Here is a 22290-nt window from a genome sequence, read left to right on the forward strand (position 1 = left end):
ATTTCCCGTTTCTTTAGGGTTATTGCATTTTCTCCCCGGTCCCTAAACATCTATGAAAGAAGCAGAGATGACAGAGCAAATTTGACCAATCTCAACTAGATTGAAGCTTTCATTAAATCCATCTATTAAAATTATTCTGGTGAGCAAGGGTTTATTTAGTCTGCTAGGGCAACATACATTGAGTATACAAAACATTAAGAAATCTTTCCATTACAGACCGACCAGGTGAATTCAGGTGAAAGCTATGATCCCTTATTGATGTCACTTGTTAAATCCACTTCAATCACTGTAGATGAAGAGAAAGCGACCGGTTAAAGAAGGCTTTTTAAGCCTTGAGACAATTGAGACATGGATTGTATATGTGTTCCATTCAGCGGGTGAATGGGAAAAACAAAAGATTTAAGTGCCTTTGAACCAGTGGAGGCTGCTGAGGAGGGAGGACGGCTCATAATAATGGCTGGAACAGAGCAAATGGAATGGCATTAAACCATGTCTTGGTTTGATACCATTCCACTGATTCCGCTCCAGCCATTATCACGAGCCCGTCCTATCCAATTAAAAAGTGCCACCAGTGCATTGAACGGGGTATGGTAGTAGGCACCAGGCACACTGGTTTGTGTCAAGAACTGTAACACTGCTAGGTTTTTCAATAATGGTCCACCACCTAAAGGACATCCAGCCAACTTGACACAACCGTAGGAAGCATTGGAGACAACATGGGCCAGCATCCCCGTGGAACGCTTTCGACACCTCGTAGAGTCCATGTCCAGACGAAATGAGGCTGTTCTGAGGGAGAAAGGTGTGCGTGCAACTCAATAATAGGAAGGTGTTCTTAATGTTTTTGCACACTCAGTGTATAATAAGAGAAGATAAGCTGCATGTATCTAATTATAGACAATTTGACAAACAAATAGCCTACCAAAATGTCTGAAATGATATGCACAAACATATCTAAATCAGGCAAAAATATCCTGCACCCCCTGTCAAAAAATCACTCCGCTGTCTCTGACTGTAGCCTACAGGGCATTTTCTGTCTTAGCAGGTTAGGGTCAGGTGCAGGCCTCAGATTTTCACTTTATCACATATAGTCCGGCGGTTGCAGATGTGTTATTAGCAATTGCGGGAGGGTGAAGGTGCACAAACAGCTGACCCACGCACCACTAATGCCCACATCATTCCAACACAGAAAATATGCTTTTTAGCATACTCAATTAGCATTTCTTCGAAGGAAAACTATTTCACTAATATTGTAATTAATTATAGGTCTTATTTAATAGAAATCTGTAAACACTGGACAGTAATGTTGGGCAAATCATTCTCTGTAAATGATTCATTCATCTTCATCTTAATCTATAATCTTAAGAAATATTAACCATGTATCTTACATCTTAATTTATCCAAAATCTTCCCTCCGCAGATGGTTGCCAGGGCCATCTTCACAACAAAGACAGAGATTTTTCCGAGGCTTTCCCTAAAAGAAGAAATGTGTTTAGTATTTTTTCAGATTTGTATAATTTGTATAATTTGTGTATTTGTGAAAAAGTCAAGAATATGCAGTACAATGATAATACCTGCAATAATCTAAACACTTTCACATTCAAGGTGCTACCCCTAGGATATTTTTGTATTTTTGTATTATCATTTCTGAAAATGTCTATTAATATATCTGGCGCTAATAGTGGAATGATAGTGTTTCACTGTATGACTTACATTCTTTTGAATGGTTGTGATACTCGCCTATTGATTTCTCCCACCGGAGCAGCATCTGTTGTCAAACTGGGAAAGCTGTTCTGACTTTGTGGCTGTGTTATCTAGTGGAAATCGCTCTGTCATTTCCCGGTTGCTACAATTCTACACTGTTTGCTCAATTTCAGTTTATGTGAGAAAACAAGGTCAGAACAGCTTTCCCGGTTTGACAGATGATACTCTGGCAGGAGAAATAAATAGACGAATATCACAGCCAATCACAACACTAGCGGGTAAGTAATACTGTGAAACAGTATTATTCCACTATTAGTGCCAAATATATTATGAACATTTTCTGAAATTACAACGCAAAAATGACCAAAAATCCTATGTGTAGCACCTTTAAGTTGCTCTTATACACTGCAAAAATGGTTCAACTCTATTTATCATCATCACTATGTCATTTTCACTGTTTGCTTTCTCTTGTCTTTCATCAGAACTAAAGATGTATCACTTGACACAAGACTATTGTGAGACCATTACATTGTTAAAACAACAGCCAGTCTGGATTTCGTTCTCTCATGAACAGACGCCACACACGCCACACACGTACACAAACACATGCAACACAATTGCCCCATCATCACGCTCAGTGACCGTCACACAGTGATGCGGTCATGGTGGATCCTCACGGGTCATAGGCAGCCAGCAGGAAGTTGAGCAGCATACTGATGGACTGTTCCACATTGATCTGGTGGGTGGTGGGCATGCGCTTGTTGAGCTGGTAGAAGATGGTGGAGAGTATTGCTTCCAGGCGAGCCACAGTGAACTCTGTGTTGAGGTCCATGGTGTTCAGGCCGTTCTCTCTGAACGCCTCAATCACATTCCAGATGTCCACCAAATGGACTGTGAAAAGACAGAATAGAAATGCACAGACACGTCTCCCTTTTAGCTACGTGTTTTTAGAGACACAAGACAATCCCAATCAAACCTCAGACAGAGGACATCACGCCATACTCACGGTTGCATTTCTTCTGTACGAATCTGAGTTTGCAAGCTGTCCTATACGTGGACAATCTTATGGAATCCAACTCTTGTGCCCCTGTAGGAAAAAATACATTTGTGTGCAAGGTAATATGACGGACAGTAACACAGGAATTCTGGTGATGATGAGACTTTGTGGAGCTACTGGGGGAAGAGTGTTGCTTCACACACTGTCCATGCAGAGTGCATCCATGTGGTCATCAACAATAGATTCCTGTCTATTATTGCTAATGAAAGTAAGCTGTGTTGGCCTATATTGGAATCTTTCTTTGAGGTAGCATGGTAAATGACTTGGTAAATGTTATTAATAACCTGGTGAATGTTGTTATTATGCATACAACAGTTATAATACTTTGAGTGTGGTTCACTACTTTTCAGAGATCGGCCTGTACACTTACGCATCTCTGCGAACAGTTGTCGTCTCTCCGCCATTATGTCACCACTCCTCCCACGATCTTCAATCATTCTGATCAGGAGGAAACAGATGATATGAGGGAAGGTTAGTGTTAGGACAAAGACAAACACACTATCCAGGACACACTTCCACACTCCATCCCACAGGTGGCAGTGTCTAGGTGCTGAGCCAAGGCTCGATAAGCATATCAGGTACTGTCAATTAGGATTGTCAGTCAATGTCCCAGCTTGCAAGCCACGAAGCTGCTGGTTTTGCTTGGTGGCCATCAGGCTTTCCGTTTGTTTTTGAGTCTTTACTTTGGGCATGCCTTTGGTGTTTTTCCTTTTTGTACATATTTCTGTTTTGTCACCATCTGAGCAAATAATAATCTGCTTGGACTGGCAAACCAAGAGGTCAAGAGAGACAGAGCTAGCCTTGGACCAAGGTAAGGTTGCTGTCTCTCTGGGCACATGTGCATCCAACACGGTCCTTAAACACTGATTTCTCACATTCAAGCAGCCATTCATTCAGGTTACAGACAATGTTTCTAGGCCTAACACCCCTAGACATAACGACTGCAGCAAAATCAGTAGGCTAGTTATTGGTTTCTTAAAACTGTTCATGAGTAATGACTTACACTCACTGGGCCATGACAGTTTGAATTAAAATAATACACATTTATTTTATTCTTTCAGTACTTGAGTCCTAATAGTGACATGTTTGTAATGGATCCATGATTAGGTCATTATTGTGTGCAGACAATACAATATTGCTTCCCAGGTGGTCATTTTACAAAAAAAGATACATTAACGTAACCCTACTAACTCAACAGCTTTAGTAGTTGTAGTATTACTCATAGTAGTGCCACTGTTCAGCCGCAACTACTATAATTTAATGTACACTACCGTTCAAAAGTTTGAGGTCACTTAGAAATGTCCTTGTTTTTGAAAGAAAATAACATTTTTTGTCCATTAAAATAACATCAAATTGATCAGAAACACAGTGTAGACATTGTTAATGTTGTAAATGACTATTGTTGCTTTAATATCTACATAGGCGTACAGAGGCTCATTATCAGTAACCACCACTCCTGTGTTCCAATGGCACGTTGTGTTAGCTAATACAAGTTGATCATTTATTTTAAAAGGCAAAATGATCATTAGAAAACCCTTTTGCAATTATGTTAGCACAGCTGAAAGCTGTTGAAGCAATAAAACTGGCCTTCTTTAGACGAGTATCTGGAGCATCAGCATTAGTGGGTTTGATTACAGGCTCAAAATGGCCAGAAACAAAGAACTTTCTTCTGAAACTCGTCAGTCTATTCTTGTTCTGAGAAATGAAGGCTATTCCATGCAAGAAATTGCCAAGAAACTGAATATCTCGTACAATGCTGTGTACTACTCCCTTCACAGAACAGCGCAAACTAGCTTTAACCAGAATAGAAAGAGGAGTGGGAGGCCCCGGTGCACAACGGATCAAGAGGACAAGTACAAGTGTTTAGTTTGAGAAACAGACGCCTCACAAGTCCTCAACTGACTTCATTAAATAGTACCCGCAAAACACAAGTCTCAACATCAACAGTGAAGAGGCGATTCTGGGATGCTGGCCTTCTAGGCAGAGTTGCAAAGAAAAAGCCACATCTCAGACTGACCAATAAAAATAAAAGATTAAGATGGGCAAAAGAACACAGACACTGGGCAGAGGAAATTTGGAAAAAAGTGTTATGGATGGACAAATCTAAGTTTGAGGTGTTCGGATCACAAAGAAGAACATTTGTGAGACGCAGAGAAAATGAAAAGATGCTGGAGGAGTGCTTGATGCCACCTGTCAAGCATGGTGGAGGCAATGTGATGGTATTGGGGTGCTTTGGTGGTGGTAAAGTGGGAGATTTGTACAGAATAAAAGGGATCTTGAAGAAGGGAGGCTATCACTCCATTTTTGGAACGCCATGCCATACCCTGTGGACGGCGCTTAATTAGAGCCAATTTCCTCCTACAACAAGAGAATGATCCAAAGCACAGCTCCAAACTATGCAAGAACTATTTAGGGAAGAAGCAGTCAGCTGGTATTCTGTCTATACTGGAGTGGCCAGCACAGTCACTGGATCTCAACCCTTTTGAGCTGTTGTGGAAGCAGCTTGACCGTATGGTATGTAAGAAGTGCCCATCAAGCCTATCCAATTTGGGGTGAAATCTCTTCAGATTACCTCAACAAATTGACAACTAGAATGCCAAAGGTCTGCAAGGCTGTAATTGCTACAAATGGAGGATTTTTGACGAAAGCAAAGTTTGAAGGTCACAACGATTATTTCAATTAAAAATCATTATTTATAACCTTGTCAACGTCTTGACTCTATTTCCTATTCATTTTGCAACTCATTTTCATGTATGTTTTTATGGAAAACAAGGACATTTCTAAGTGACCCCAAATTTTTGAACGGTAGTGTACATGCTAGTCTCAATGCAACACTACAGTACTAAGTGTCTGACACCCCTTCTACAACAGCAACACTACCATCCTCTTGGTTATCTCTACGTACTGTATCCCCATCCACACTCTATTATCTCAGTTCACTTCATAGCCTGAATCACCACAAGATACTGTATCATTAGTACCAAAAGTCCTTCACTAAACATAATCTGTGACATGATTGACACAACCCAGTCATTTTTTCCATCAACGCTAATAACTTTTGACCACCTCACACTGCCCATTTTCACTTGAATAAATGGCAACATGACACATCATTTCTTACCTGGTGACCGTCAGGACATATTAAATAATGGTTGTTTTTTTAAAACTGTAGCCTGCGGACAGTCCCTACAGGGCATTGAAAAACTTGAGCGAGACAAGGACGAACGTTTCACAGCAGCTAGCGAATGCTCACACTATGCCTCGCTGCACACTGTCCAAGGAAATCTAATACACCTAGTCATGTGGTAAGTTGCCATGGTAGCAAAGAACCCAGTCACTCCATTCCTAAAAAACAGGGTGCAATGCCCCCCCCCTCTCTCACTTTAAATGGGACCAGATTTTGTGGAGCAAAACATCAATGACAACAAAATTATAAACGATTCATTATACTCTTTCTACTACGACTGGCCACTTTTCACCAATGAAGTAGAAGTTAATTGAATAATTAAATAAATATGAAAATATTATGCAGTGGCCTCAGGTTACATGCAGAAACTTCCAAATGCTTCATGCCAAATGCTAATTGAAGGTACTGTACACATACACAAAAAATGAAAACAGTTTCTGCACATAGACCCTTCTCTGCAGAGTAACGCCCTCTATGGTAACACTGGATCAAATTGGTAGCAAGTAGCGCATTCACTCCTAGACACTGTATTCACACAATAAAGATGACTGCAAACAAACATTATCTGTTTGTAATGTCAAGTTTTAGTTTAAGTAAGTTACAACAATGTTAAACACTTTTGAGTGAATCATTCATTAATCATCCAAGCACAATCTACTTGAGTCTCATATAGTACAACAAACGCATAGCAACTAACTAACTAATAATAACAATGTAACATACTCAAACTGCCAATTCATATCACAAAGGAACAGAGCCAAGCTCTTGTGCCAAGTATTTGACCTTACAAATGCTATTCTAAATCTGTGAAATAAATAGCTAAGATTGACACAAACTACTATTCCCCTGTTGAAGATTGAAAACAACCACAAGCAACACAACTCAGGAGATAACAAACTTCTCAATGTTGAACATACCCTTCAGAATGTACCATGGTCCTCTGTTTCCTTGTCTGTCTGTGTGCTACTCCAAAGGCTTGTCATTCTTGATAACAACTGTACAGAGTATATAAAGCCCTCTCTACCAGGCAAACATGACAACAAAAAGCAGCCAGCCCCAGTTGGAAAGGGTTAGCTTAGCTACAGTCACATATCTGAAATTAGAAACTGTCAGGACACAGGTTGTGCTGCTGCCTCTATCTTTAACTTCAAATGAGCAGGCTTGACATTCTTGTACAGCTTTACTGGCTCTCCAGTTGCAGCCCCTTCCAACCTCTCACTTGGCGCCCACCCAGCGAGCATTACTCTTGCTCTGTGCTAGCGTCACATACACTTGCAGTATTAAAAATAACTGCCCTGAAATGAGCAAATCATTGTATACCATAAACATTGCAGATAACTTGTAACACTCCACCCCTGCCAGAATCAAACCAAGGCTATAAAGACAGTTTCTCTTAGCAATATTAAAACTATCACATTTCTTCCTGCAGTGGATAGATAAACTCTCTTGCCCAGTTATTAACTGAATTTCAGGCACGCTGAACCCTTCCCTTATAAGTCTCTTATGTACAGTGCCTTGCGAAAGTATTCGGCCCCCTTGAACTTTGCGACCTTTTGCCACATTTCAGGCTTCAAACATAAAGATATAAAACTGTATTTTTTTGTGAAGAATCAACAACAAGTGGGACACAATCATGAAGTGGAACGACATTTATTGGATATTTCAAACTTTTTTAACAAATCAAAAACTGAAAAATTGGGCGTGCAAATGTATTCAGCCCCTTTACTTTCAGTGCAGCAAACTCTCCAGAAGTTCAGTGAGGATCACTGAATGATCCAATGTTGACCTAAATGACTAATGATGATAAATACAATCCACCTGTGTGTAATCAAGTCTCCGTATAAATGCACCTGCACTGTGATAGTCTCAGAGGTCCGTTAAAAGCGCAGAGAGCATCATGAAGAACAAGGAACACACCAGGCAGGTCCGAGATACTGTTGTGAAGAAGTTTAAAGCCGGATTTGGATACAAAAAGATTTCCCAAGCTTTAAACATCCCAAGGAGCACTGTGCAAGCGATATTATTGAAATGGAAGGAGTATCAGACCACTGCAAATCTACCAAGACCTGGCCGTCCCTCTAAACTTTCAGCTCATACAAGGAGAATACTGATCAGAGATGCAGCCAAGAGGCCCATGATCACTCTGGATGAACTGCAGAGATCTACAGCTGAGGTGGGAGACTCTGTCCATAGGACAACAATCAGTCGTATATTGCACAAATCTGGCCTTTATGGAAGAGTGGCAAGAAGAAAGCCATTTCTTAAAGATATCCATAAAAAGTGTTGTTTAAAGTTTGCCACAAGCCACCTGGGAGACACACCAAACATGTGGAAGAAGGTGCTCTGGTCAGATGAAACCAAAATTGAACTTTTTGGCAACAATGCAAAACGTTATGTTTGGCGTAAAAGCAACACAGCTCATCACCCTGAACACACCATCCCCACTGTCAAACATGGTGGTGGCAGCATCATGGTTTGGGCCTGCTTTTCTTCAGCAGGGACAGGGAAGATGGTTAAAATTGATGGGAAGATGGATGGAGCCAAATACAGGACCATTCTGGAAGAAAACCTGATGGAGTCTGCAAAAGACCTGAGACTGGGACGGAGACTTGTCTTCCAACAAGACAATGATCCAAAACATAAAGCAAAATCTACAATGGAATGGTTCAAAAATAAACATATCCAGGTGTTAGAATGGCCAAGTCAAAGTCCAGACTTGAATCCAATCGAGAATCTGTGGAAAGAACTGAAAACTGCTGTTCACAAATGCTCTCCATCCAACCTCACTGAGCTCGAGCTGTTTTGCAAGGAGGAATGGGAAAAAATTTCAGTCTCTCGATGTGCAAAACTGATAGAGACATACCCCAAGTGACTTACAGCTGTAATTGCAGCAAAAGGTGGCGCTACAAAGTATTAACTTAAGGGGGCTGAATAATTTTGCACGCCCAATTTTTCAGTTTTTGATTTGTTAAAAAAGTTTGAAATATCCAATAAATGTCGTTCCACTTCATGATTGTGTCCCACTTGTTGTTGATTCTTCACAAAAAAATACAGTTTTATATCTTTATGTTTGAAGCCTGAAATGTGGCAAAAGGTCGCAAAGTTCAAGGGGGCCGAATACTTTCTCAAGGCACTGTATATTATGGCTCTTTTTTTTTTTACCACAGTCAAAGAAAGAAAAGCAAAGGGGTACAGTATTTCTGAGACATGAGCAGTTGTTTGAGTTATGGCCCTGTATTTCCCCATATTTTTCCCCACTTAGACATCAGCTATATATTGCAGCTGTTCATGTATTTACTTACATCCACTGATTGCCCAGTGTTATTTTACACCATAAGAATATAATTGATATCAGATTCATAACCACAGGGTAGAGCTGTGTGTAAAGCTGCCTGCTTTGTTCAGTAATGAAGTTAACTGTACAACAATCGTCAACAAAAACACCCATCACATATTGAAATTACAGGACCAGTCAAAAGTTTGGACACACCTACTCACTCAAGGGTTTTTCTGTATTTGTACTATTTTCTACATTGTAGAATAACAGTGAAGACATCTAAACTATGAAAGAGCACATATGGAATCATGTAGTAACCAAAAAAGTGTTAAACAAATCAAAATATATGTTTTATTTGAGTTTCTTCAAAAGTAGCCACCCTTTGCCTAGATGACAGCTTTGCACACTCTTGGCATTCTCTCAACCAGATTCATGAGGCAGTCACCTGGAATGCATTTCAATTAACAGGTGTGCCTTGTTTAAAGTGAATTTGTGGAATTTCTGTCCTTCTTAATGCGTTTGAGCCAATCAGTTGTGTTGTGACAAGGTACAGTAGGGGTGGCGTACAGAAGATTGCCCTATTTGGTAAAAGACCAAGTCCATATTATGGCAAGAACAGCTCAAATAAGCAAAGAGAAATGACAGTCCATCATTACTTTAAGACATGAAGGTCAGTCAATCTGGAAAATGTTAAGTAAAAACTATCAAGCGCTATGATGAAACTGGCTCTCATGAAGACCGCCACAGGAAAGGAAGACCCAGAGTTACCTCTGATGCAGAGGATAAGTTCATTAGAGTTACCAGACTCAGAAATTGCAACCCAAATAAATGCTTCACACAGTTCAAGTAACAGACACATCTCTACATCATCTGTTCAGAGGAGACTGTGTGAATCAGGCCTTCATGGTCAAATTGCTGCAAAGAAACCACTACTAAAGGACACCAATAATAAGAAGATACTTTATTGGGCCAAGAAACACGAGCAATGGACATTAAACTGGTGGAAATCTGTCCTTTGGTCTGATGAGTCAAAATTTGGATTTTTGGTTCGTCGTGTTCAAACGCCGTGTTCTTGTGAGATGCAGAGTAGGTGAACGGATGATATCTGTGTGTGTAGTTCCCACCGTGAAGCATAGAGGAGAAGGTGTGATGTTGTGGGGGTGCTTTGCTGGTGACACTGGCTGTGATTTATTTAGAATTCAAGGCACATTTAACTAGCATGGCAACCACAGCATTCTGCAGCGATACGCCATCCCGCCTGGTTTGTGCTTAGTTGGACTATCATTAGTTTTTTTAACAGGACAATGATCCAACACACCTACAGGCTGTGTAAGGGCTATCTGACCAAGAAGGAGAGTGTTGGAGTGATGCATCAGATGACCTGGCCTCCACAATCACCCAACTTCAACCCAATTGAGATGGTTTGGGATGAGTTGGACAGCAGAGTGAGGGAAAAGCAGCCAACAAGTGCTCAGCATATGTGGGAACTCCTTCAATAGTGTTAGAAAAGCATTCCAGGTTAAATTGGTTGAGCAAATGCCAAGAGTGTGCAAAGCTGTCATCAAGGCAAAGGGTGGCTACTTTGAAGAATGTCAAATATAAAATTATTTTGATTTGTTTAACACGTTTTTGGTTACTACATGATTCCATATGTGCTATTTCATAGTTTAGATGTCTTCACTATTATTCTACAATGTAGAAAATAGTAAAAAATAATGAAAAAACCCTTGAATGAGTAGGTGTGTCCGAACCTTTGACTGGTACTGCATGTATGTATAGCAACCTATAGAGCCAGTTAATAAGAAGTCTCAACAATCTTGTGTTGTTTGTCGGGGAGTGTATTACACTGGGCTGCCCTGTCTCCAGTGGTGTAAAGTACTTAAGTAAAAAGTACTACTTAAATCGTTTTTTGGGGTATCTGCACATTACTTTACTATTTTTTTTTAACTTGTACTTTTACTCCACTACATTCCTAAAGAAAATAATGTACTTTTTACTCCATACATTCCCCCTTACACCCAAAAGTACTCATCACATTTTAAATGCTTAGCAAGACAGAAAATGGTCCAATTCACACACTTATCAAGCGAACATCCCTGGTCATCCCTAATGCCTCTGATCTGGTGGACTCACTAAACACAAATGCTTTGTTTGTAAAAGATGTCTGAGTGTTGGAGTGTGCCCCTGGCTATCCATACATTTAAAAAACAAGAAAAGTGTGCCATCTGTTTTGCTTAATATAAGGATTTTTTTTATAATTTGTACTTTTGATACGTAAGTATATTTTAGCAATTACATTTACTTTTGAGACTTAAGTATTTTTTTAAACCAAATACTTTGACTTTTACTCAAGTAGAATTTTACTGGTTGACTTTTACTTGAGTCATTTTCTAATAAGGTATCTTTACTTTTACTAAAGTATGACAATTGGCTACTTTTTCACCACTGCCTGTCTCTGAGTTGTACTAGTAAATGCTGTCTGCCTGTGGGGCCTCTGGTCACCATGGTTCTTTGCTCCATAATACAGAAAGCATTCTATCCGTTTTTTAACATGTTTGTGGTTGTTGTTCCTGAACTTACTCTGTGTCCCAATGTGAGCTCCTTACTGGAAGAAAAAAAAACTCTGATACTGGCTGCTTTACAAAGGTGATTAGTGAAACTGCTTCGGGAAATTGCTGCAACAACAGAAAAACTGGATCGGTGGGAATATGCTGATATTTACACAATATATACAAAAGTATGTGGACACCCATTCAAATGAGTGGATTTGGTTATTTCAGCCACACCAGTTGCTGACAGGCGTATAAAATCGAGCACACCGCCATGCAATCTCCATAGACAAACACTGGCAGTAACATGGCCTTACTGAAGAGCTCAGTGACTTTCAATGTGGCACTGTCATAGGATGCCACCTTTCTAACAAGTCAGTTCATCAAATTTCTGCCCTGCTAAAGCTGTCCCGGTCAGCTGTAAGTGCTTTTATTGTGAAGTGAAAAATGTCTAGGAACAACAACGGCTTAGCCATGGAATGGTAGGCCACACAAGCTCACAGAATGGGACCGGCAAGTGCTGAAACCGTGTAGCACGTAAAAATAATCTGTCCTCGGTTGCAACACTCACTACCAAGTTCCAACCTGCCTCTGGAAGCAATGCCAGCACAATAACTGTTCATCTGGAGCTTCATGAAATGGGTTTCCATGGCCGAGCAGCTGCACACAAGTCTAAGATCACCATGCGCAATGTCAAGCATCTGCAGGAGTGGTGTAAAGCTAGCAGCCATTGGACTCTGGAGCAGTGGAAACACGTTTTCTGGCAGTCCGACGGACTAATCTGGGTTTGGTGGATGCTAGGATAACACTACTTGCCCGAATGCATAGTACCAACTGTAAAGTTTGGTAGAGGAGGAATAATGGTCTGAGGCTGTTTTTCATGGTTCGGGCTAGGCCCCTTAGTTCCAGTGAAGGGACATCTTAGCGCTACAGCATACAATGTCATTCTAGACAATTCTGTGCTTCCAACTTTGTGGCAACAGTTTGGGGAAGGCCCTTTCCTGTTTCAGCATGATAATGCCCCAGTGCACAAAGCAAGGGCCATACAGAAATGGTTTGTCGAGATTGGTGTGGAAGACCTTGACTGGCTTGCACAGAGCTCTGACCTCAAGCCCATCGAACACCTTTGGGATGAATTGGAATGCTGAAGGCCAGGCCTAATCACCAAACATCAATGCCCGACCTCACCAATGCTCTTGTAGAACATCTTGTGGAACATCCAATGGAATGCCTTCCCAGAAAAGTGGAAGCTATTATAGCGGCAAAGGGGGGGCCCAACTCCATATTAATGTCCATGATTTTGGAATGAGATGTTTGAAGAGCAGGTGTCCACATATTTCTGGTCATGTAGTGTACCAAACTGTTAGTTGATGATGCCATAACAGTTTTACAAACTAGCCATGATAGCCATGTCAATGACTTGGTTACTTTAATTACAATGGATCCTGCTCAGCTCTGGTGTATTTCAGAAAGAATGGAGAAACACTATGGTTGACAGTGTGAAATACCAAGAGCATCATTGTCAACATTTCTTGTCAAACACACATGATGAGTGAAGAAAGGCAACAACAGGCTGTATATGACAGATTTATATGCACATCCATTGCGATAATCTGTATCCCGTTACGACAGAGGCACTACAAATGAGGCATAATAACGGTAACCCCCAAATTGTCAATCCTTCAATTCTAACAGTTGACATGCAATTTGCCTCGGGATTAAAACAAATCTCGATCTCACTAGTTCCTATACAGTAACTTGGATTTTACACGAGTGATATTAAGGTCGTTCCGGTGCACTTGTGCTGTCTATACTTACCAGGATTTCGAGGAATAAAACTGCATTGTTTACATCCAGGATAGACGTGTCAGCCGTGTCCATAGATGTGATTACGATTAATTTAGGTCAATTGTACAATACCCCTAGAACGGTCTATTCCTGTAATTACGAACGCTTTTTGCAGCGGTGATGTGATGGAAATTTTCGAGTAGCGCAACCCAGCATTTGCCTCGAGTACGTGTGGCTTCTGCCGATGACGTAATGCGGAATCTCTTCACTTGCGTCAGTGTATTCTTTACAAATGTTGAAGTTGACAAAATAAACATACAAATACATGTTGATTCAGCCATATACTTACTGTATAAACCCATTAATACAATGCACAGGAAGGATAAGTGCAGTCTGTGAAACCAAACCACATCTAAAAAATAATAATAAAAAAATGGTGAGAAACTGATGAGAGAAATCTGTATCACGTCAAAGTGTTTATTGTAACATATATGGCCAGTAAATAAGAAGTCTCAACAATTTGGTGTTGTCTGTCTGGGAGTGTATTACACTGGACTGCCCTGTCTCTGAGTTGTACTAGTCAGGGGCTGACTGCTTGTGGGGTCTGTGGAAACAATCCCCATCTGATAAATACATTTTTGAATGGTGAGAAACTGATGAGAGAAATTTGCATCACATCGGAGTCAGATAAGCACAGTTTAGAAATGAACAAATAAGACAAAACATCCTCCACGTGCATAGCCTGGGAAACCGTTAGTGGGAGCTATTGATCTTCACTATCATCTAGGCTATGTGACCAGCGGCTATTACGCTGGTGGCCCCCGGCGAACGGTTCGTACATAAAACATCCTCCATTCAGAATGCAAAGTCATCGGTTTCCTCCTTAACTAGTTTTAATTGCGTGCCACTGTGGGAAAAAACTGAAAAAATGTGCGTAATTTTCCACCACCATGCTAAAGTGGCTAATGCTACTTCGTGATGTTGGCCACCTCAACTAAGGGTAAACAACCGACTGCTGCAACCGGATTGGCTGAACGCGGTATGAAACATTCTGAAGTTGTCCAAAAATCTCAAAATGGTGGTGGAAAATTACGTTTTATTAATACAGTACGCACATTAAAAAAACAATCACGCGGCACACCATTAAAGCAAGTTAAGGAGGAAACAGATGTATTTGCAGCCGGAATAGAGAATGCGTTACGTACGAACCGGTCGTCCAAAATCAATCTCGCTCTATTTTCTCCCACTGCCGGCCACTGGGCTCCCTCTAACCACCACATTTGCTAAAGAGTGGAAACGCCAAACGGATGCTTCAGATTTGTGCATCCAGTGAAACATCTGGATTGTTCTAGGCTGGGCACATTAAACCCAGACAATAGTTGAGATCCATAGCCCCTACTAGGCTGCACAGGCTACCTCACACAGATAGAGAGGATGCAGAGGACAACAAAATAGCACTTCCTTAGATGACTTGGTTACAGTGGGCCTATATATAATGTAATTGTATTTTTAATTTTTAAAAGTAACCTTTATTTATCTAGGCAAGTCAGTTAAGAACAAATTCTTATTTACAATTACGGGAAACAGTGGGTTAACTGTCTTGTTGTAATAACTAATAACATATATCATTTAATATAATCTACCAAAGATAATGATGGGGCCTCCTAGTGGCACAGCGGTCTAAGGCACTGCATCTCAGTGCTAGATGTGTCACTACAGACACCCTGGTTTGAATCCAAACTGAATCACAACTGGCCGAGATTGGGCGTCCCAAAGGGCGGCGCACAATTGGTCCAGCGTTGTCTGGGTTTGGCCCGGTGTAGGCTGTCATTGTAAACAAGAATAAGAATTTGTTCTTAACTGACTTGCCTAGTTAAATAAAGATACAAATATAGTTTACGCTACCATGTCACGCTATGGCTTGTCACATCATCGGGCGAAAGCGGGAAGAGAGGAGCGCCTTTCTCAAATCTAACGTAATCTATGCAGTTTCGTCAAATTGCCAACAACGCAACATGGGGCATCATCTTTTCCCAAAAATAAATGTTTGACTTTTCAAAATTGTTTCCATTGGTAAGGCAGATAAAGCGTTTCCATTAAAAGCAATCACTTTTGCATGTGAAAACACAGAATCCTACTCATTACTACACGTGCTTAATTACATCACTTCTGTTTTGAACCGACTTTGCAGTGGGGCTTTCGACTTTCAGCCAGTGCAAAACACATCTACACGGGCGCCGGGCGAGATTAATCAAACTCCCTGCGTTCAGAACAGAAAGGGGTTGGATGGTGGGTTGGGGACGCTCTGCTGCCCTCTAAATACCATCACTCATTGCTTCAAGCCACACCCCACCACACCCACAAAACGGAGCAAACGTACCTCAAAGTCTGTTCAAGAACGTTGAAGAACGTTTTTGTAAAATGCGTCTTTCAGTAAAACCGTCATGCAACGTAGCAAGTGATTAATCAAACTGAACGCACCCCCGATTTTTTTTTTGCCTAATTATTCGCAAAATATCTACACTTATTGGTCAAAAGACCAATTATTGGCAAAAAAATTATATAATAATTAGGCTGCCTGTGTAAATGCAGCCCTTCAGTTACATTGAATAATCCTTTTCCAGTTTCTGTGTGCTTGTAAAGTAGGAATTTGAGGTATTCTCAGTACAACTTAGTTGGTGGGTGTTTGGAGTGGACTTTGAGACAGCCAGCAGATGTAGTTCTTCAAATCAAATCAAATTTGATTGGTCGCATACACATATTTTGCAGATGTTATCGCAGGTGCAGCTGAATGCTTATGTTTCTAGCACCAACAATACACACAAATCCCAAAAGAAAGAAATATCATAATGAGCAATATCAGAGTCCGGAATATAAACATAGACAGTATGAACAGTATAGGAATAGGAAAGGTGTGTACAGCAGTAGATATATAAGTCTCTGCTAGGTAAAGCCCCGCCTTATCTCAGCTCACTGGTCACCTTAGCAGCACCCACTCGTAGCACGCGCTCCAGCAGGTATATCTCACTGGTCACCCCCAAAGTCAATTCTTCCTTTGGTCGTCTTTCCTTCCAGTTCTCTGCTGCCCATGACTGGAACGAATTGCAAAAATCTCTGAAGCTGGAGACTCACATCTCCCTCACTTGCTTTAAGCACCAGCTGTCAGAGCATTTTTACAGATCACTGCACCTGTACTTAGCCCATCTATCTACCTACCTCATCCCCATACTGGTATTTATTTATTTATTTTGCTCCTTTGCACCCCAGTATCTCTACCTGCACATTCATCTTCTGCCGATCTACCATTCCAGTGTTTAATTGTTATATTGTAATTACTTCGCCACCATGGCCTATTTATTTCCTTAACTTACATAATTTGCACTCACTGTATATAGACTTTTTGTTTTCTTTTGTTCTACTGTATTATTGACTGTATGTTTTGTTTATTCCATATGTAACTCTGTGTTGTTGTATGTGTTGAATTGCTACGCCTTATCTTGGCCAGGTCGCAGTTGCAAATGAGAATTTGTTCTCAACTAGCCTACCTGGTTAAATAAAGGTGAAATAAATAAAATATAGGATGAGCCCATAGCTGTACTGAAAAATCGGTATTAAACCCCCCTGAAGTCCACTATCAGCCCCTTTGTTTTGATGACGTTGAGGGAGAGGTTATTTCCTGTCACCACTCCGCCAGGGACCACAACTCCTCCCTGTAGACTGACTTGTCGTTGTTGCTAATCAGGCCTACCACTGTTGTGTCGTCAGAAAACTTGATGATTGAGTTGGAGATGGGTGAAAAGTGAGTTCAGGAGGAAGCTGAAGATGCATCCTTGAGGGGCCCCCATGTTGAGGATTAGCATGGCAGAAGTGCTGTTGCGTACATTCACCACCTGGGGTCTGCCCGTCAGGAAGTCCAGGACCCAGTTGCACAAGGCAAGGTTCAGACCCAGGGCCCCGAGCTTAGTGATGAGCTTGGAGGGCACTATGGTGTTGATGGCTGAGTCGATAAACAGCCTTCTTACATTGGTAATCCTCTTGTCCAGATCAAATCAAATCAAATGTATGTATTAAGCCCTTCTTACATCAGCTGATATCTCAAAGTGCTGTACAGAAACCCAGCCTAAAACCCTAAACAGCAAGCAATGCAGGTGTAGAAGCACCGTGGCTATGAAAAACTCCCTAGAAAGGCCAGAACCTAGGAAGAAACCTAGAGAGGAACCAGGCTATGAAGGGTGGCCAGAATGGGATAGGGCAGTGTGCAGTGGAATGATGATTGCGTAATCTATGGATCTTTTGGGGTGGTATGCAAATTATGGTAACACTTTACTTGACACCCAGCATAACACATTATGACACGGTCATAACGATATCATAATATGTCATAACAGCTGACATAACTTGTCATAACCTGTCATAACTCTGTCATGCCACATATATTTAGACCTGTTGTGACGTATATTGTGTTATTTTATGGCTGGTTATGACACCTACATAAGAGTGTTAAAACCCACAAAACCTGCCGCGGTAGTTATTTTATGGCTGGTTATGACACCTACATAAGAGTGTCAAAACCTACCACACAAGGCAAAACATTCCATTACACCATAGCCTGCTTGTCAACAGTATGTTTATGTTATATACAATTATCTGAAATTGACCATACTAAATTATCATTGTAATAGTGCACACATTGATGTCAGACTGACACCTACCCCAATGCTTTGTTGCTGATGACTGGGATGAATGCGGTAGCAGATTTCAGGAGCAGGACAAGACACCTTCTTTTTGACTGATGACTGACATAAGGGCTTGTATGTCTTGACCATCATAATCATGTAAGCCCTATCTGACTTACGTGATTATGATGGTCAAAATTATTCTTGACAGTGTCATAAAGGGTATTTTCTACATGTTATTTAAATTATGATGGAAAAAAAGATGGCTGTAAATAATTCCTTACAACAACAAGAAATGACTTACGAAACAGACTTTCAAACAAAAGGAAACTTCTTGGCAGAGAAAAAACATTTAAATAAATGTGGGTTTTGACACTCTTATGTAGGTGTCATAACCAGCCATAAAATAACACAATATATATCACAACAGGTGTAAATATATGGGTTATGACAGTGTTATGACAAGTTATGTCAGCTGTTATGACATATTATGTAATGGTTATGGCCGTGTCATAAAGTGTTATGATGCTGGGTGTCAAGTAAAGTGTTAGCCAAATTGTAGTGGGTCTAGGGTGTCAGATACTTACTTACTGACTTTATTGTCCCCATGGGGAAATTTTGTTGCAGTGTCATGTACACATTTAAAGTGGCGTTTAAATACAAAACAAATTGACATTGAAACTTTCATAACAGTTACATCCCAATAAAAAGAGACTAGCCTGCTGGCCTTACTGGGACGGTAGGAATATTAGTCCGAGCTATTTAGGAGGGATATCACACCTGGCACAAATGATTGTATAGTTCTGTTTTTCCTGCAGAGGGTTGCCCGATACCTGCTCCCAGAGGGGAGTAGTTCACAGTCTGGGTACAGGGGGTGGCTTGGGTCTAAAATTATTTTGTGAGCTTTGCGGAGGGCCCTGACCTTAAAGATCTCATCCAGGCCTGTCTGTTTGACTCCAAGTACATTGCTTGCTGTGGTGATAATCCTTCTAAGCATATTTCTCTGGCTGACAGTGGCATTGCCAAACCAACAAACATTACAAAAAGTTAAAATACTCTCAATGAAAGATTTGTAAAACAGAGTCAGTATAGTACAGTCAACATTAAAAGATTAAAAGGTTTTTGAGAAAGTACAGTCTCTGTTGACTCTTTTTGTAGATCAGATCTGTACATTTACTCCACTGAAGCGTATTGTCCAAGGGGACACCCAGATATTTGTATTCCTCTACAATCTCTATGTTCTGACCTCTGATAGATGTTGCAGAGGTAGGTGTTGTACGCTTCCTGAAGTCTATCTCTTTGGTCTTGTTGGTATTGAGGACCAAGTGTGATTCGTCACATCACTCTACAAAGTCATTTAGGACCAGGCCACGTTGTTCCTCGTCATCACGCAACATGCTGATCAAGGCAGTGTCATCTCAAACTTAACAAGGTGTCTGTCAGGATGGGAACTAGTACAACTATTAGTGTACAAGATGTACAGGAGTGGGGACAAAACACATCCCCGAGGAGAGCCTGAGTTGGTGGTGCGCATGTCTGCCACGTGGGGACCGACTTTGACCCACTGTGATCGCTGGCTCAGGAAGTCCAACAACCACAAGTCCATCTAAGGAGAAGTCCTGAATGAGTCTCTGTGCCAGAATGTAAGGCTGGATTGTGTTGAAGGCAGAAGAAGGTGGAGGTGATATGATCCATAACTAACCTCTCAAAGCACGTCATGATGACAGAAATGAGTCCTTGTGTTTTACACTGTGATTTTGTGGCCAGTTTTATGATCGTAACACTTTAGTCTGTTAAGATCTTTCATATTGATTGAATATTGTGTTGTTTGCTGTGTTGCGCGGAAAATCAGTTTGCTGTAATTACACTTAATATTTGCCTTTGTAGAACTGTACAAATTCAAGTTGTAATAAAATCTATAAATGTTGTGATAATCCTGTGTTGCTTCCATACCAGTATCCAGTTGAGGTCTTTATGACCCAGGCCTATCCTAGAACATGTTTGTTATAAATCTACCAATAGTAGGCCTATATCTGCTCTTTAACTTGTAGCGCACATTGGACTTTCAAGTGGAGTTGATAGCCATAAGGACATAAACAGGGTTGGGGTCAATAGCAATTTAATTTGAAATTTCAATTCAATTCTTGAATTCACTCATAAAGTGGAGAATTTACATTGAATTCAATTTTAATTCCAACAATCTTAAAGTTATGGAATTGGATTTAGACTATTTGCACTGATGGAATTGGAATTATAAAAACATTTGATCTTTGGAATAGATTTCAAGTCAATATTTGTAAATTTCCCAGTTAAAGGAATTAATGCACTTTGTATCAAACATTTACTGAAGGATTTGTTTTAAATAATTTATATTTCCATTATAGTAAGGCTGTCTGAAAAGTGACATGATCAGCCTGAAAGCCTGAGGTAATTTAATTTGTGGAATTGTTTGGGATAACATTTCATTGTGAATTGAATTATTGAAATGTAGTTACCTTGGAATTGAGAGGTATTGAATTATCTCTGAATTCAAAGGCTGACCTGGAATTTGAATTGAATTACAAGGAATTCACAGAGGGAATTGAACTAGAATTGAATTAGTTGAATTAACCCCAACCCTTGATATAGCTGACATTTAGGTGTTAGTATTTAATCAATTAATAATCAATAACAGATCATCTTTATTACATTAATTCATGTGTAATTGCAGCTTTAGCACAAAACGTGAAAATCAGGATGAGTCTCTTTCATTTAATTAATATTCTATCAAAACATGCTTCGTGACTCATATTTCTACAAGCATTACCCCCAATATAATCATATGTATCTGTTATCCCTTTGACTACTAACCAAACAATTTCACTGTAAAACTTCCAGAAACTTAATATTCAACCAGGTAGCCTAGCGGTTAAGCGCGAAAGGTAGCTGGTGGAAAAATCTGCAATTCCGCGCTTGAGCAAGGCATTAACCCCAAACATCTGTTACCAGGACCCCGATGACTTGGACGTCGATAAAGCGTCGAGTTTGACACCCCTGCTTTAAATGTTGATAGTGTCTCAAAATGCATAGACACTTGTCTAACCTTGGTGTAAACCTCAGAATTAATACAATGCATCACGTCCCCTAATTTAAAATGTCAGATGATGAGCTATGCATGCACCATGCGAAGGGCATCGAGCAGTCGAGAACAACTGCAACATTTGGCATTTTGTAAAGTGAACAAACCTCCGCTGCTACTGCTCTTGGATGCAGCCCCGTTGGGAACCTGCGTGTTGCTTAGCAACAACGTGACACGGTAGTTTACGCAACCGTTCAAGGCAGAATATAATCTTATGGGGCATTTTTGTATTTTATGTAGCCGCTAGCTAGCTAGTCAGAAAATACTTTTTTGAACATTTCGCAGGATATGTTGTTTACGGTAAAAGTAGCTGTGGGTGCTACAGTAGCGCCTGAATCAGGACGTTGACATGTAAAAAAATAAAAATAAAAAATACGAGGATATATCCATTCTGGGAACAAGTAAATTTATAGCCAACTCAACTCTCTTCAGTCCAGGCTAAATTAATCACGCTTTTACCTTCCTTCGTGCCACATGACACACACCTAGCCAGCTAAGATTACATTTTGCTATTAGTTTACACAGTGGCAAGATGTAGTAGGTACCAAATAATAGATTTCATTTCACTAACAATGATCTAACTGACAATTTGTTTTTGCACAGGATTGTGGCGATTGCATACTGCTACTGCCTTAAATGTAACCACTTAATTTCCATCCAGGGAAGGGGGGCCGAGATTACTAGGTTTTAATTATATTTTGCAAGAAATACCCCTCCCCACGCACACATACCAGAACACTTGAAAAGCAGTTGAAACAGAACAGAGATAGTTGTTCGCATTTTTCTACTATGGTTATACTCTGTCATCACACGTTGACTTGCTCCCCCCAGACAATGAGACAAGTTGGCACAACACCACCGGTGTAATGTACTGTATCAAATTACAGACCATGACAAAAGGTGAGTCACTCACTTGCTTAATAACGTTGCCTATGAG

The 22290-nt window shown here is 40.5% G+C and overlaps 1 protein-coding gene across 15 annotated transcripts in view; it reads right to left on the minus strand.

Moving 5' to 3' along the window:
- dtna (dystrobrevin, alpha) overlaps positions 1-13787 on the minus strand; it is a 33043-nt gene extending 19256 nt beyond the window's left edge. For 13 of the 15 annotated variants that reach the window (XM_036966277.1, XM_036966276.1, XM_036966279.1 and 10 more), the window contains exons 1-5: positions 6863-7104; positions 3129-3196; positions 2708-2788; positions 2379-2592; positions 1386-1471 (exon numbers count right to left, since the gene is read on the minus strand). In XM_036966277.1, coding sequence (XP_036822172.1) covers positions 1386-1471; positions 2379-2592; positions 2708-2788; positions 3129-3196; positions 6863-6879 — 466 coding nt within the window. In that variant the 5' untranslated portion in view covers positions 6880-7104. Of the gene's footprint in view, positions 1-1385; positions 1472-2378; positions 2593-2707; positions 2789-3128; positions 3197-5879; positions 6027-6862; positions 7105-13589 lie in introns of those variants that run through there. The other 2 variants (XM_036966267.1, XM_036966269.1) reach the window with 2 other exon arrangements.
- Between the last annotated feature and the right edge of the window lie 8503 nt (positions 13788-22290).

The sequence above is a fragment of the Oncorhynchus mykiss genome, chromosome 28 (assembly GCF_013265735.2).
Source record: "Oncorhynchus mykiss isolate Arlee chromosome 28, USDA_OmykA_1.1, whole genome shotgun sequence".
NCBI classification, from domain to species: domain Eukaryota; kingdom Metazoa; phylum Chordata; class Actinopteri; order Salmoniformes; family Salmonidae; genus Oncorhynchus; species Oncorhynchus mykiss.